The following is a 16,126-nucleotide window of genomic DNA, read 5'->3' as shown; positions in this document are numbered from 1 at the left end:
TAGAACAAAGGAAGCTTCTAGAGGGTGAGTAAGTTAGACCAATTCAAGCATTAGAGTAGCCTGGGGTTCTAACCAGGAAGATGTTCTTTAGGGCTGTATCTCCAAAGCCCGAGTAAGTGGTCTTCTGGGGACATATATGACTACAGGGAGTATCTCTGCCTACTGGGCTCACTGAGCACTGCAGCTAGGAAGGGTGGGCTGCTCTTGAGTAGACACTTCCTGGTCACCAAGGAGCAAGCCCTAGCCCCTGAGGACAGCAGGCACTGAACAAAAGGCTAATGGCTGGCAGCAGGGCAGGATGTGTCAGCTCTCCTGTGCTACTGAAGTATGGCGCTACAGTGACCATCAGCTTATTTTTGTGCTTTATTTTCTGTTTCTCCATGCAGCTCGGATTGGGAAAATGAAACGGAGGAAGCAAGATGAAGGGCAGGTATGTCCCCTGTGCAACCGCCCCCTGGCAGGATCGGAGCAGGAGATGAGTAGGCATGTGGAGCATTGCCTTTCTAAGGTAGAGGGGCTGTGGCCGCCCACCTCCCTTCCTCTCCCCTTCCCTGGCACTTGCTGTTGACTGCTCCTGATCTCTGGGCTCCTGGGGTCTCCCTGTGGTCTCAGCAGCTTCTCTGCTCTTTGCTCTCTTCTGCTTTCATTTCCACTCATCTCCTGTTTGGGCTCTCATGGAAAATTATGGGGAAGAGGCCTAGGTCTTTGATTGCCATATTGAGTGTCTTTCAAGAGAGCTCTTTGGTATCCTGAAGCAGGACTAGGGCTTCGCCTTCCTTGCAGGCTGTGGGAGAAGGTAGGGGTGGATGGCCTGGGCTCTGCATGATCCTGCTCTGCTCTTCACAGAGGGAAGGCTCCTGCATGGCTGAGGATGATGCCGTGGACATCGAGCATGAGAACAGCAACCGCTTTGAGGAGTATGAGTGGTGTGGGCAGAAGCGGATACGGGCCACCACACTCCTGGAAGGTGGCTTCCGAGGTATAAAGCAGCTGACAACTTGGGCGGTGGCACTCGGCTGACCAGGTCACTTGTGGTAGCTGGTCATCATTTCCACCATGTGGGAGCTCTTGCTTGTGGGGCTCCTTTGTGACCGTACTGCCTGCCTGTGATGTGCATATTAAAGTGGATGTATTTGGGTGGGGAAATGGAATTGTGAGGCTGCAAGCTAGCAATGACGAGGGGGGCTCTCAGCCTCGGGTGATGCATTGAAGGTGACAGCCAAGCCGCGTTAGCACCTGCATAAAATATTAAAGGGACGGTTATGCATTTATCACTCCATCCCTCTTAAGGCTGATAAATGAGAATCCAGCAACCTGCTGTACACCTCTAGCACTAGGGGCCCTCAGGGCTTCTAGGCAAACACATTGGATTTTCCTCCTCCTCCCCAGCTCTATGTCAGGGAAATCAGTTACAGAGGAGAGAGTGAGTTATGGCAAAATTTGACCTCCCATGAGCTTCATTGGTGAATCTAATTTTAGCTCTGATCCCATCTCCTCTCCCATGGTACCCTCTGCCCTGAAGGAAGAGGGGCCAGGGCTCAGCTGCTCCCTGTTCCCCTGGGCTCTCCCCAGTCACTGCAGAAGAGTCTGCAGGGCCCTGAGATAAGGGTTGGCCCCCTAGATGAGACAGAAGAATTGGTTAGGTACCCAGGGTCAGTGTCCTCCTGTCAAGCTCTGTTGCCATGAGCAAGAGAAAGAGGGAGCTGCTTCTTGGCTTCTAGCTCTATCCTCTTCTATGTAAAAACACAGCTGGCACTGCAGTTTGTGGTCATTAAGAGAGCCAGGCTGCATCCCATCTGCCTCCTGTTTTTCTGGGCAACACCCTTGAGATGGCCACTGTGTGTGTGTGTGTGTGTGTGTGTGTGTGTGTGTGTGGTCTCTGGGGAATCTCACAGCAGGCTTGAAGGAGGGCCTCTGCCTCCTTAGAGCCACAACACCTGGGCTCATGCTGAGAGCAAGTCTCTGCAGTACTATCCAGTGCTGATGGTCACTGTGCCTCTGAGCTTCTTTCGTGTTGCCCACCAGTCTGAAGACAAGTCAGAGTGTAAATCAGGAGGGTTAAACCAAACTGTTCCCCACACCCCCAGGGGGACAGCCTTAGTTGTCATTGCACAGAGCATTTCTGTCCTGGGGCTCTAGAGGGTCTCAAGCCTTGCAAGAATGAACGATGGTGCTCATGAGCCCAGGAGTTAAGCACATGGGTGCTAGGGTGTGTGACCATGTGTAGAAGGCAGTCCTGCTGAGTCAATTCTGGAAGGCTGTTCTAGGTTCGCTCTGCTGTCAACTGTAACTATGCACACCAACTGCAGCTGCTTAAGTTTCTTAGCACGGAATAGGACCCTATGGCTCTTGGACTCCTGGAGTGTCTCAATGGGTCAGGCTGCACAGGGCCTACTGCTTAAGCAAAGTCTTTCTGCATGGGGATGCACCAGCAGATGAGTGTGAGAGGCTCGTAGGCCTGGGTAGGTATCGTTTCTTTGGGTGTGTTTACACTGTGAGGTTGTTCCTTTCAAGAATTCCTGAGGAGAGTTCAAAGAGGGCTTTTCTTTGAGCGATTTGGAGAGCGAGAATGAGACTTGAAGAGGGAATGGGGCCGGAGGGGCCTTTATCTGCAGAGAATTGCTCCAGCTTTCCTGATAGAAGCTGCTGCCGCCTCTTAAACAGCTTAGTGCAGTCAAAAGACAGGCTGACTTGAAAGGCTGTTTTACAGCGAGATCAGCAGGGGCCATGAGGCAGAGAGTGGAGCCTCCTCAGTGGGAGGGGGCTATCAAAGAGAGGCCCTGGCTGATCCTGACTGCCTCTGCCCCTGAAGCCCATCTGCAAAAGCTGGCCATCTGTCAGCCTACCCTCCCTGGCCAGGACCAATAGGCCCAACTCTTGGGGGGTTGGGTGTGGCCCTGCCAGGCTGCTGGTGTCAGTGCAGTGCATTGATCGCCCGCCGGGCGGGCTGGGCCGCAAGCTGGGCAGCTCCTGCTTAATGTGATTGAAAGGCAGTTAAAATGGCGGTGACCTTTTCAGGAGGAATTAGATTGCCTGCCAAGACCGGTTAGAGGGAGTGATAACGCCAGCTGAAGAAGCTGCCCAGCCGACTTCAGAGAGAGGGAGGCAGAGGCAGGATGAGCAGGAGAGTAGTGAGGCCCATTTAAGCTGTACTGTGCGTGCTGACAGAACAGAGATTGCTGTCCTTGTTAGATATGAAAGAATTGAAGAACTGTGATAAGTCCGTGTCCCTTCATTCCCCTGTCCCTCCTCCCAGACTAGGGTCCCTTCGTCATCCTCAACAAAGCTTCCTACATGGGTCAGATCAGCTGCCTTGAGTGTAATCTACTGTGGGGGGCAGTGGTCAAGCAAGAGTCTTGGTGAAGACACTTGGCTTAGAAGAACAGGCTGTGAGCTTGAGAGCTTGGGGTCAATGACAAGGAGGTTCAATGTCTCAGGACAAAAGAGAGCAAGAGAACATTGAGGGAGGTCCGTCTACAAATAGATTGTTACTTATTTAGAGACGAGATCTCACTGTGTCACCCAGCTGTCCTGGAGCTCACTGTGTAGACCAAACTGGCCTCAGACTCAGGTTCATCTGCCTCTGCATCCCGGTACAGACATTAAGAAACAGAACTACAACTGAGGCAGTGAGGAAAGTTCCCTAGAGAACAGCTTGTCTGACACCTCAAGTCTCTGAACACTATTGGGGCTGTGCACCTCAGGTGCCAACTGCTCTCTTGAAATCTGAGGTCTTTGCACTGCTAGTGGTATTTGCATATGGGTAGTACCCAGGGCCCAGGGCTTCATCTAAAGATACCAACAATTAGGGTAAAAGATGTTTTTTGGGATACTCTGCCAAACCTAGGCAGAAGAGAGGTCTTCAGGCTAGAGAAACGGGCCACAGGAAGGCAGCCTTGGGGTAAATGTGACCATGTGACCGTGTCAAGGAACCATGTGACCAATGAGTAAGGGGTCACTTTCCCTCTCAGTCCCTACCTCCTCTATCTTAGAAAGAGGTGTGGGGTGCTGGGTTGTAAGTCCTCCTTTGTATTGGTTGCCAATAAGAATTCACTTGGAAAAGACTGGCTTTAAATAAGGTGGCTGTGATGTTGTGGGCCAGGAGTGGAAGATGGTTCACTTCCCAGGATGATGCTCAGGAAGTGGAAATTGATTGTCTGCACCTTTGTCTTTGAGCCCTGGCTGCAGCCTTGAAGGAATGCAGCACCAAGCCCCTCTCAGACAGGGTGACATAGCCTGGAGACAGGAGTCTGTTTCTTAATCCCAGCGCTCCTGACGCAGACTCAAGTGGTCTCTGTAATTTCAAGGCCAGCTTGGTCTACATAGTGGGTTCTAGACCAGCCAGAGGTACAAAGTCTGTGTGTGTCTCGGGGGTGGGGAGCATGTTGGAGTAGGGAGATGGAGGGTGCTAAGGCAGTGGTTATGGAAGGCCGTACTCCAGATCTTGCCTAGAGTTTCTGTCTTAGATTAAGGCTGGCTCTAAGCACCCTGAGATTTATAGACTGATGAGAACAGCAGGTAGGGGCAGCTTCAGCACAGCTCTTTTAAATAACTGTTGATAAAACTTAATCGACAGATTATGGGACAAGAATGTGAAAGGTGTGATTCCACGGGCATGGGCCAAGATGGGAGCCCTAGTCCAAAAATGTCTCTGATTGCCACTGTGCTCCCTAGTCCTGTGGTGACACGTGTTGGAACAGTATACCACTGGAAACACGTTTGGAGTGGAAGGTATAGGTGACGGCCTTCTGACTCTCCACCTCCTTCCATTTATGATGGCTGCCTGTTGGGAGGAGTGTGGCTAGGAGCGAGGCTTCTGTCCCCTGTGGCAGTGGACAGGATTTAATCACCTTTTGGAACACAATTGTTAAGCTGGAACAGAGGGAGTGCCGGCAGAAAGAGCAAGTATCAATGGTTTAAGCGGCGTCTGTCTCTGTGACTCTCCTGATGTGAGGCAGTGAAACGCGTTATCGAGAAGGCCCGGAAAGTGGCTAAGTGCGTTTGACACACGCCAACTCCCTGCCTCCACACTGGATAATTGCATTGTCAACTGTTCAGCGAGGTGGCAGGTGACACTGCAGGCCGATTGATTGTCCCGCATCGTAGCTCCCCAGACTGTCAGCTCCCCAATCGATGGCGTTTACACAAGACACCGTAACTGCATCTGTAACTAATTCCAGTGTAAAACTCCCCGGAAGCTGCTGCCCCTGCCCTCCCTGTAGGCAAGCACTGGGCTCTAGAAGCCCCAAGACTTTCCTTTCTCCCTAGGCTCTGGTTTGGTTGGGAGAAGCAGGTGAGGAAATCAATGGTTCCTTTTTTTTTTTTTTTTTTTTTTTTTTTTTTTTTTTGTGGTTTCAGGTTCCAGGATGTTTCTGCCCCCAGTGAATGGGCATCTCCAGTTTCTCAATCGATCATTTGATCAATTGATTAAATTAACACTGATCCCCCCCCCCTCGGTGGCCTAGGAAGAAATGAGTTTATAGGAGCAGGGTCATTTTCATAAAATTTAGACTTACCTATCATTTTGGCACTTAGTTGGGCTCCAAGCATTCACTTGAGGAAAGGGAACTGTGCCAGGCACTGTTGACCATCAGACTTAGTTTGCCAGCCATTTTGTCCTTTTCATCTGGAGCAGAACCATCGCAGAGGGGCCTCCCTGGTGACCAGCAGCTGGTCTGGATCATCTCAGAGGTCCTAGGGACTGAGTTGTTCTCTGCATAGCAGCAGCAGGAGCAGCAGCTTGCCTGCTCTTCCCAGAGCTACATGGAACAGGGGCCAGAGACTTGGAAGGGAGCTGTCTGTGCCATCTTGCCTCTGAGTACTGGCTTGGGATACTCCAGCAGCTGAGAACATAAAATGACAGTAGAGCCTTCCTCTCCAAGATGGAGGAGGGGGGCAAGTTGGCACGGGTGCTTTCGGCATAAAACGGCTTTATGGCCGTTTCTTTTTATTATGATTCTGCCAGAAGTCAGCAAGTGACATTTCATTAAGAAAATAAAGTTTAATGTGCTGGGAAGGAGGTTGAAGCCGATTGGGGCTAGTACTGGAGTAAAATTGGTGGTGGCAGCCTGCTTGGAACACCTGTGGGGATAGGGAGTGGTTCCCCACATCTGTCTCAGCTGGGGGATGGAATGAGCATCAGAGTAGAAGACTGCTCAGGCCAGAGGCAGAAAGGCCTTTTCTTAGATGCATCATACCCGCCCTTTTTGCTCCTTAGTGAGAAGAACAGAAAGTTGCTGCCAAACTGGAGCAAGACTTGATAAATTCCTCTGGGCACTAACCAACGAGGCCTGGCCTTCCTTGTGGTGCCAGGTTCACAAGACATGGGACAATTTTGTCAGTATTCAGCCAGTACTGCTATGGTGTGTGGTGTGGATGATGCTGAGTGGAGTCAGGCTTGTGACCCGTTAAGTTTGCAGTGTGGTAAGGAACAGTATTGGTATGATAAATATGATCTAAGAGTTGGAGTGGACATCAAGGAAGGGACCACTTAAGCATGGAGGATGGGGACCAGATCCTGAAACTGTTCATACCAGGCCAGATAGGATGGCCTCCAAAAGGTTGAAAGCATGTAGGAGGTGAAAGGTCATTCCTTCAGCAAGAGGAAAGCACTTGAGCTCAGAGGTGGTACTAAAGAATCTTTAATTTTTCCCACCCACAAGCGTGGCTCAGCAAGGCTGGCAGGGAGTGTGAGGCTGCTGCTGAGCTACATGCACTTGGGCCTGGAAGCTGGCGGGGTTTGGCAGGGCTTATGGGGTACGGGCTGTAAGTGAACCTGATAGCTACATTCTGATTGATGGCGGAGTTTGTCTCCCAAACTGTCAGAGGGTTTATAGAGGTGCCACTCACCCTCAGGGTGGGAATTGCTTGTCAGGACACCTGGCTATGAATAGGAGACAGAACTGTAACTTGGTGTTTTCTCAGCTTAATGGCTCTGCTGCTGACCTGCCTGCTGCCTCAAGTGTGTCAGTCCCTCTGGGTAGGCGCCAAATGAGGACTGTCAGGACGCTAGAGTCCAGGCACTGACTAGCTTCAGGGGTGGATGGATGGAATGAATCTTAGACCATAGACTGAAGGGATAAAGGGGAAGAGCCAGGGGAAAGATACTGCCTGAAAGCACATCCTGATGTACTGAACAGCATGAGGGGGAAGTTGTCAGATGTGTCTAGGACATGGCAGGCAGTCTCAGTGTCTGCACACTGAAGGTTGGAGCCTGGACTGGTGCATGCAGTGGGAGCCATTGATGGATATGGATGTGGAGCAGTGAGAAGCTTTTGGGCTATATGGTTGAGTGGACTGAGGCAGGAAGAACACATTCGTGAGATGACTGGGCAGAGCTCTAAGCTTCCTCTTTGGTGCAAAAGATTCTGCTTCTAAGATTCTTCATTTTCCTTTGTCCCTGGCAGAGCTACTGGTCTGGCTAGTAAGATGTCACCTGAGACCCACAAGGACAAAGATGCAGGGACAGCTCTTTGGCCTAAGAGGAAATGTTCTGGGAGTCAGAGACCACTTGGCGTATGAATCAGGCTTGGTGAACCCTTAGTAGCTCGTCCTTTACATTAGCCAAGAGTCTGCCTTTGCACCAAATTCCCTCTGGGGATCAGCAGACTCTCTGGCCTCAGCCTGCCCTGCCCAGCCTGGTTGTCTTTGAGACTGCTCTGAGAGGCAGGTGTACATGCCGATCCTCCCTTGTCTGTCCCTTTCTAATCCCTTTCTAACTACACTTGTCCAGGAATCTGGGCTGTGTAAGGTGGAGATGAATAATTAATGTCAGGCGCTTCAGACACCAAATATTTGAACAGCTGCCTGGTGTTTTTGCTGGCAAAGGACCTGGTGGCCCAAATCAGGATGTTGGCTGGGGGGGTCCTACTCTATGGCTCTGATTGGCCTTAGCCAGCCTTTTCTCCTTTCTGATGGATCTCAAGCTAGACAGTGAGATAGAAGGACGCTCAGGTCCTAGTTGGGAGTGACCTTTTGGATCTGAGTTTTACTACCCTCTTTCTGCTTTTCCTGGAACTGGAAGACAGATGTATAGGAGGCCTGCCACTGTGTCCTCTAAGGACCACGCATAGTGTGTGAATGTGCGAGTTTATAAGCAGAGACAACCTGGAGCTGCATGCAGTTTATTTAAAGGTTAGGGAGGGATACAAAGAAAGAGGATGGAAATAATCAGGAATAACCTGAATGTTATTGCTGCTTGTACATTTATCTGTCTCATCTTGAACCTTATTCCTACCTGGGAGTAGCAGAAAGAGCACCCTTGGGCTAATTCTTGGCCTCTGGCCCTTCCTAACACTCTGCTTCCCACAGGCTCCGGCTTCGTTATGTGCAGTGGCAAAGAGAACCCAGACAGTGATGCTGACCTGGATGTGGATGGAGATGACACTCTAGAGTATGGGAAACCACAGTATCCTTGGGGCCCAGTAGGGCAAGCCAACAGTTACCAAAGTAGCTGCTGCCTCTAAAACACAATCATACCCCTGGAACCAGTCACAGCTTTTGGGGGGCAGGGGTGCTCCTGAGCATTCAGAGCCCTTATGTCCTACTGCAACCTTGGGTCCATTGTCCTTGACCACCATACCAGATACACGGAGGCTGATGTCATCCCTTGCACAGGAGAAGAGCCTGGTGAAGCCAAGGAGAGAGAGGCACTCCGGGGCGCAGTCCTAAAGCAAGTGTGGGCAAAGGCATGGGCAGTTTGTGTGGAGGGATCCCTGGAGGCAGGGCTCAGCTGTCCTGCAGGCCTCGCTTAGTTCTTTCTCCTTCCTTTCCTCTAGTGGTGGCCCCCCGAGCACCCGCATCACACCTGAGTTCTCTAAATGGGCCAGTGATGGTAAGTCCTGACCCTGATTAGCAGGATTGGGGGTGGGAGAGAACATCTTCAGATGCTGGTGACTGTTTCAGTCCTCAGCACTCACCCGTGCTGTTCATCTAGCCAGAGTATGAGTTGAACTTTTGTCCCTACAGAGATGCCATCCACCAGCAATGGTGAAAGCAGCAAGCAGGAGGCCATGCAGAAGACCTGCAAGAACAGCGACATTGAGAAGTAAGTATGGTTGGCTGGGAAAGGGGCCCTTTGCAAGCAGGAAGGCCTGTTGCCAGGGCTTCTGGCCCTCTGAGCACAGCTCGGTCCTGCTGCCCTGGGCACACAGCCGGCTGTGGAGCCCAGCTGGTGCTAAGCATGACTCTGTGAATTGATCACTGGGCCATGGCTCTGGGAGCCTTGGTGGAGAGGAACAGTACTTTCCTGCCCGCTGTTGCTGCCCCCGCCCATGGAATGTGATGTATGGCTGCCCAGCCCAGCCAGTGCATTTGATTCATCTCCAGTTTCTGTTTCTTAATCGGGAGCTAAATTGGTTTCATTTTTCTTGTCCCGGGTGGCGCTTGCAGCGGGTTTTAGGTAGGAGCAGTGGGTCTCATCACTTCCAGTAGGGATTTTGGCCAGGGTTCTCCAGCAGAGGAAAAGGAGAGCCATTTACTTAGGGCTGCTGGACAGCGCCTCAGGATTTGATATCAGCTGGCCATCCTGCTGCCTGTCCAGAGCCTGAAAAGGGCCCAGTGCTAGCCCTGGGAGGTGCAGTTGTCCAGTGTGGGCCGCCTAGAGTGGCTGCCATTGGCCATTGCTTCTCTCTGAACCTGCCCCTCCCTCCAGCTGGAGGATAGGTTGCCTGGGGTTAAAGGGTAGCCTCTTCATTCTAGGGCCAGTGTTCCATCTTGCCTCCTGCCAGAAGAGTGGCTTGCAGGCCAGTGCAGGGCTGGGTCGGTGGCCTGGGTCACCTCCCATTTGTTTCCCTCCATTTTGTGTTGTCATAAATTCATTCCAGCCCGTTGTGCTTGATCAGTTTATCTCGGCCGGGGCCGCAAGTGCTGCTGGCATGATGTATGGGCCGCAGCGCAGGGCCCGGCTGCCCATGAATCACCGCAGCTGCTCCGTGTCAGCGCCGGAGCGGGCCATACGGATTCGGTGCAACCAGCTTAGGGAGGGGGGGTGACGTATGGATGTTTATTTAATAATTCTCTCCTACTCCAGCTGAGCAGGGCGGGAGGGGCTGTAAGAGGCGCCCACCCTCGTCTGGAGGGGCTGCTCATAAATCAGAAAGACAAGATCATTAATCAAGGATGGCGCCCGAGGAGGAGGCAGGGGCCAGAGCCAGTGGCCATCCATGAAGGTGCTACCCACCCAAGGCTGGGGGACGTCAGCTTTTCTGTCCCACCTGTGTGAGCACAGGCTCCAGTGGGTGGGGCACACTAGGACAAGGTGGGGACTGATTGCTGCTATACGGAGATCTCCATCAGATTCACCAGGATTGATTCTCTTCAGTCTCCAGGACATCCTAGTTCACAAAATACAGGTTCTAGCCCTAAGTCCATTTTATACCCAGGAAGGGAGAAGAAGGATGCCAGGGCTTCCTCCCGGAGTGTGACCACAACATCCATGCCCTAAAGGGGCTCAGAAAAAGCTCACAGCCATGCCAACCGTGGTATTGCACCAGACAGATTAGAGGTGTGTGTGTACTGAGCAGTTCATTCTGGAACTGTATTCTAGCCCTCTGTGTGGCTCTGAAGGTCTCGGGACTGACCTTAGAAAACTGGGAAAGCACGGCTCCTCATCCGTGTTGAAAATTTGCCAGTCCACACAGGGATGGTCCATACAGCATTGAACAAAGTGCCAAAGAAGCCATCTGTGTGAGTGCTAATGAGGGAGAGAAGGATGAAGGCTTCCCAGAATCTTGAGATTGAGCAAAGAGCTCCAGGGAACCTGCTGGCACAAACCCTTTCCGTGTCCCTGGAGAATGAGGTTATGGGCCTGTTGTGTACAGCCACCAGGGAGACACATTCTTTATTGCTGCTGATGTCCTAAAAAAAAAAACAAGAGATTGAAATTTGTTGTACTACTACTACCAGCAGGGCATGGTAGTACATTCCTGTACTCTCAACACTCTAGAGGCTGAGAAAAGAGGATGATGAGTTTGAGGCTAACCTAAGCTGCAGATTAAATTTGAGGCTAACTTGGGGTATGCAGTGAGACAAAACAATAAACATGTTCTCCCATGGCCTTCCCTGTGTATACTTCCTTTTCACAGTTGTGCCAGCAGTCAGACTACCTGTAAGTTCTGTAGCTTTGTGAACACATTGTCCCCTTGCTAGCTGAGTACCCCTCTTGCTCCAGAATACCACCTCAGTCCAGTCTTGATGGAGTGTATCTTTGAAACCTCTCTCATTCTGTCATAGTCCATCCCTACCCCCACTTGCTCATAACAGGTTCCTGCCGCTGGCTGGAGCAGTCCGCCTCACTGTGCCTGCTTGCTACCAGCCTGCGTGGCCTTTGTTTCTATCATTCCTGGGCCTGGAGATGCCTCTCCTTGTAAGCAGTATGGGCTTGGTCTGCCACAGCCTAGGCAGGTGGCCTCAGCTCTTCACAAATAAAACCATGAGCATCTTCTCACAGTGGTTTTAGGAAGTATAAATAAGATAATTGATAAAAACCCCTGGCAGTTAATAAGTACTTAGTACATTTTAGCTGTTTGTTTAGTGTTGTCATTTCGTAAGACACATCCCCAGTACCATTGTTTGTTCTGCTTTTCGGGGGCGGGGGGGTTGGAGGGTCCTGGGATGATCCTAACTATTCCTTGTTCATTGGAGCTGCTGGGTCTGCATCTCATCTTTCCCTGAAGGTTGGACTGGCAAATGTTTTCTCGTGCTCACATGTCCCAAGTAGGGCTTTATGCCACCAGTAGTCACTGATAATATGTTTGGCAAATGAGCCTCCGTCTTTGGAGAACTCCTGCTGAGTTTAGGTTAGTAAAGTGATCCCTAGAAACCATAAGGATGAGGGGTAGGGTGTAGCTCAGTTGGACAAATGCTTTCCTATGTTAAAAGCCCTGGATATAATCCCAGCACTCAGAAGGAAGGGCAGGAAGTACTTTTTTTAAATGCCGTGATGAAATCTTATACTTTGTATGTTCATCTAAAAAACAAAAAGTGTGTGGAGCACATTGGCTACTCTTGTCAGAGGATTGGGGTTCAGTTCCCAGCACCTACATGGCAGCTCACAACATATCTGTTTAACTCCAGTTCCAGGGGATCTGACGCCCTCTTCTGGACTCCACAGTCACAACACCCATGTGCATAAAATTTAAATTTATGTTTTTTGAGGTGGAGTTCCTTTGTATAGCCCTGGCTGTCCTGGAACTACCCCTATAAGCTAGGCAAGGGGTCGAGGCCAGCCTGGGCTGTTTGGAACTTGTTTTTATTTGGTTTCTTTTGGGACAAGGTCTCTCCACCTAGCTTTGATTGTCCTGGGACTCCCTTTGTAGACCACAATGACCTTAACATTCACAGAGATCTGTCTTCTTATGCCTTCCACATGCTGGGATTAAAGACATGTGCCACCATATCTGGGGAAACCATGTTTTGATTTCGTGTTCTTTTTGTTTTGTTTTCGAGACAAGGTTTCTCAGTGTAACAGCCTTGGTTGTCTTGGAGCTTTCTCTGTAAACCAGGCTGGCCTCGATCTGCCAGCCTGTCTCCCAAGTGCTAGGATTAAAGATGTGCGCTACCACCACCTGGCCAGTGAGACCCTCCCCTCCTCCCCCCGAGACAGGGTTTCTCTGTATAGCCTTGGCTGTCCTTGAACTCAGAAATCCGCCTGCCTCTGCTTCCCAAGTGCTGAGATTATAGGCGTGCACCACCACCGCCCGGCCATTTTTTTTTCTTTTTTTAAAGACAAAAAAACAAACAGAAATCCAAAGAAATCTATAAAGGCCACAGCATGGTAGTATGTGGTAAGAGCAGGAGTAGAGATTGTAGAGCCTGGGAAGAGACAGCAGACTGTGAGAACTTAGGGTGATTGAAGACCAGTAGGTTGCTGGCTGTTGCCAAGTACCTGGTTTAGATGCTGATGAGGTGACATGGGGGCGGAGCCTAGCTCTCCGGAGAGTGGTTGGCAGGTGGCAATGTTGAGAAGAGGTCTAGAGTGGTACCACCTTCCTACCCTGTGTGTTGTCTTTACAGAATCACTGAAGATTCAGCTGTAACTACATTTGAGGCTCTAAAGGCTCGGGTCAGGGAGCTTGAACGGCAGCTATCTCGGGGGGACCGATACAAATGCCTCATCTGCATGGTAAGTAGGAAGGAGTCGAGCATGCTCTTGGTCAGGTCAGTGCCCTGTGGGCTCAGAAAGGGTCTCAGCTATATTTGGGCCCTCAGAGGTGAGCCTACTTCAGCATCCCTCTCTCTGCCCACCTCCTCCCTAGGACTCATACTCAATGCCTCTGACGTCGATCCAGTGTTGGCATGTGCACTGTGAAGAGTGTTGGCTGCGGACTCTGGTGAGGTGGCATGAAACTGAGTGGGTGGGCAGGGTTAGTGGCACTGCCCAGGGGTTCACATTTGTGATTGCACCTGCTTGTGGGAGGCCAGGAACAGCCGCAAGTCAGGAATTCAACCCCCAAGTTGAATGTGCTGTCTGCACCCTCATTTTGGGTTTATTCAGTTCTCCCCTCCACACACTCACTGCATGTGCCCTCCTTCCCACTCCAAGTAGGCCCTGACGCATCACGCGTATTGGTGAGACCCCAGGTCTGAAAGATGCTGGTAGTGGGTAAGCCAGACTAGGGCCTCTGCCCCTCCCCCTCCCATTACTAAGCTCCTTCTGCTCCTGCCCTGTTCTTAGCTCAGGAGCAGCCATTAAAATGTCGCCCGGAGACAGCAATAAAAGGCCCGGACGTGGGCTCTGTGTCCTGATCAAAGGCCGCATGTAATCTCGTTAGGGCCAGGCAGCCACAGCTGGACTCAGCCTTGTTCTCATTACCGGGGCTCCTGCTGTGGGGCTGGCCAGGCGGTTTGATCCTGGCGTCTCCCCAACACAGGAGCATGTCTGCCTGCTCAGAGGCAACCCATGCATCCCTAACCTGGCTGACAAGAATGAGGACCCAGCACAAACTGATGGCTGCAGGCCCAGTGCTCATGTGTACAAACACTGGGCATGTCGTTCTGAGCCCTCCCCTTTCTTCTCTCTTCAGGGTGCCAAGAAGCTGTGCCCCCAGTGCAACACCATCACAGCACCTGGAGACCTGCGGAGGATTTACTTATGAGCTAGCTGGACAGGCAGGCCTTGCCTCGAGCAACCCCCCTGCCCCAGCCTCTGTAACAGTGACTCTCCCTCTCCCCTTGTACATACTTGCACACAGGTTCCCCGTGTACATACATGCACATACACACCCAAACACACATAGAGGACTCTGGAGCCAGAGTGGAACAGCCCTGCCTGCTTGTTCCTTCTGAACTTGGGGACCATGCCTCTTTGGGCTCTGTTTCCAGAGTGGGCAGAAGGCTGGTTAGGGAAGTATAGCGGTGCAAGGCTCCTGAGATCCATCCCCTAGACTGACTGACTGACAGACATGCAAACACCAGACTGAAGCACATGTAATATAGACTGTATGTTTACAATGTTGTGTATAAATGGGACACTTTGCCCTCTACCACCTCCCCTTTGGTTGTATGATTTTCTTCTTTTTTAATGACTCCTGGAGGCAGTGCCCCCTTTGGAGCTGGCTGGGAGCTCGGCTCAACCACCTCTTAGGGCGCCTGCCTCTGTCTCTCCCATGGCATCCCTTCCCTTTCCCATGTGCTCGGTGTTCAGTGGTGTATATTTCTCCCAGACATGGGGCATGCGCCCCAAGGGATCTGATCCCCTCCTTAGTCTTAGCTCATGGGGCTCCTGAGGAGCTGGGGGCAGGGTGGAATGGGACGGAGCAGGAACAGAGGCTGCAGTTGGGCTGGCTGGCTGAGGGTGCCTGACTGCCCAGCCTTCTGTTGAGAACAACCCCTGGGGTAGATGTGCTCTCAGGGGGAGTGCTGGCTCCCTGCCCCTCCTGTGGGCCCTATGGTGTGATGCTGTGTCTGTATATTCTATACAAAGGTACTTGTCTTCCCCCTTTGTAAACTACATTTGACATGGATTAAAACAGTATAAACCAGCTGCTGTCTGTGTTTGAAGGTCTGATGGGAGGTGGTGACTAAGGCAGTTAAAAGGGTCATCCTGTTCAGCATTACACTGTGTGTGAAGCCATGGGGGGGGGCACATCCGGGAGCATCCCAGCAGGTGGGGTAGGGGCTGAAGATCTGGGCTCCTAGCTATTGATGGGTAGGGGCTCTAGGTTAATTCCTTATCGATGTAGAATCGTCAGCTCATTAATCACAAGAGAGGTCAGAGCTTGGGGTACTGAGGGGATGTAAGCTTTAGTCCCCAACCTAGGGCAGAAGCAGCTAGACAAAAGTCAGACAAGCTCTGGGTCTGTCACCTTTCAGTCCCCTGCCTGAAAGGTACCATAGGTCACCTGCTGGGTTTCCGGGACAGGAAACTAGCCTGGTGGAATTCCTGCCTAGATCCTCAGGTAAGAACAGACCTTCAAGTAAAGGGCTGTTGTTAGACCTCCAGGACTGCAGATAAAGCACCTTGCTAGCTCCACAGCTCCCCACTGCCAGTGAAGTCACTGGCTGCTTCCTGGCAGAGGGCTCAGGCAAGCCCTCACCAGAGAAATGTGAGGAAAAGTTGGTTGTTAAGACTCAAGAGATTTCTTTCTGGGGTGCCTGCAAAACCACAGAAATCCGGTCTATTGGGCGGCTCCTGCTTCCCTTCGCAAGCCCACTGTGTTGGAATCCAGAAGAGACCCTTCATGGTCTTCATGCCCTGCTCAGTGCCACCGAATATCCTGAGCACAGAGCTGGTAGGGCTTGAAATCCAGACCACCTGGCTTCCAGTGCAAAGTGAAGCAGCCCTATCTATGCCTGGGAAGAGGTGATCTGCCTCAGTTGTCAGTTCTTGAGCAGCCAGATGTCTCTCATGTCTCTACTCTCCCTTTCCCCTGCCCTGGACTTGTCGGGCCCTTGACACCTGCTTACCCCAACCCAGGGGTTGGGGGGGATATACTCTCTAACCTGGCACATTTAACAGGGCATTCATTCCACCAAAGCATGCTTTAAGCTGTCTCATGGCACAGGCAACACTGCCACCTGTTGGCCATGGCTAGGGATATAAGCACATCTCCAAGGAAGCAGAAAAGTAGCGGAGAACCCCAGAGGTTGATGCCGAGGATACAAGTGGCCTCTGGAGACTTAGGGA

The 16,126-nt window shown here is 51.5% G+C and overlaps 1 protein-coding gene across 12 annotated transcripts in view; it reads left to right on the top strand.

Annotated features, from left to right (window-relative positions):
• Nucleotides 1-14,981, top strand: part of Rnf220 (ring finger protein 220) — a 231,091-nt gene extending 216,110 nt beyond the window's left edge. For 7 of the 12 annotated variants that reach the window (XM_031378358.1, XM_031378359.1, XM_031378363.1 and 4 more), the window contains 9 exons: nucleotides 387-430; nucleotides 847-979; nucleotides 8,311-8,407; nucleotides 8,585-8,671; nucleotides 8,778-8,833; nucleotides 8,968-9,046; nucleotides 13,015-13,123; nucleotides 13,257-13,331; nucleotides 14,025-14,981. In XM_031378358.1, the coding sequence (XP_031234218.1) occupies nucleotides 387-430; nucleotides 847-979; nucleotides 8,311-8,407; nucleotides 8,585-8,671; nucleotides 8,778-8,833; nucleotides 8,968-9,046; nucleotides 13,015-13,123; nucleotides 13,257-13,331; nucleotides 14,025-14,096 (752 nt within the window). In that variant the 3' untranslated portion in view covers nucleotides 14,097-14,981. Of the gene's footprint in view, nucleotides 1-386; nucleotides 509-846; nucleotides 980-8,310; nucleotides 8,408-8,584; nucleotides 8,672-8,777; nucleotides 8,834-8,967; nucleotides 9,047-13,014; nucleotides 13,124-13,256; nucleotides 13,332-14,024 lie in introns of all 12 variants that reach the window. The other 5 variants (XM_031378355.1, XM_031378356.1, XM_031378357.1 and 2 more) reach the window with 1 other exon arrangement.
• The last annotated feature ends 1,145 nt before the right edge of the window (nucleotides 14,982-16,126 follow it).

This window comes from Mastomys coucha, unplaced genomic scaffold, assembly GCF_008632895.1.
Source record: "Mastomys coucha isolate ucsf_1 unplaced genomic scaffold, UCSF_Mcou_1 pScaffold18, whole genome shotgun sequence".
In the NCBI taxonomy this organism is placed as follows: Eukaryota; Metazoa; Chordata; class Mammalia; order Rodentia; family Muridae; genus Mastomys; species Mastomys coucha.
The sequence above is the reverse complement of the archived record's forward strand: the minus strand, read 5'-3'. Positions and strand labels throughout refer to the sequence as shown.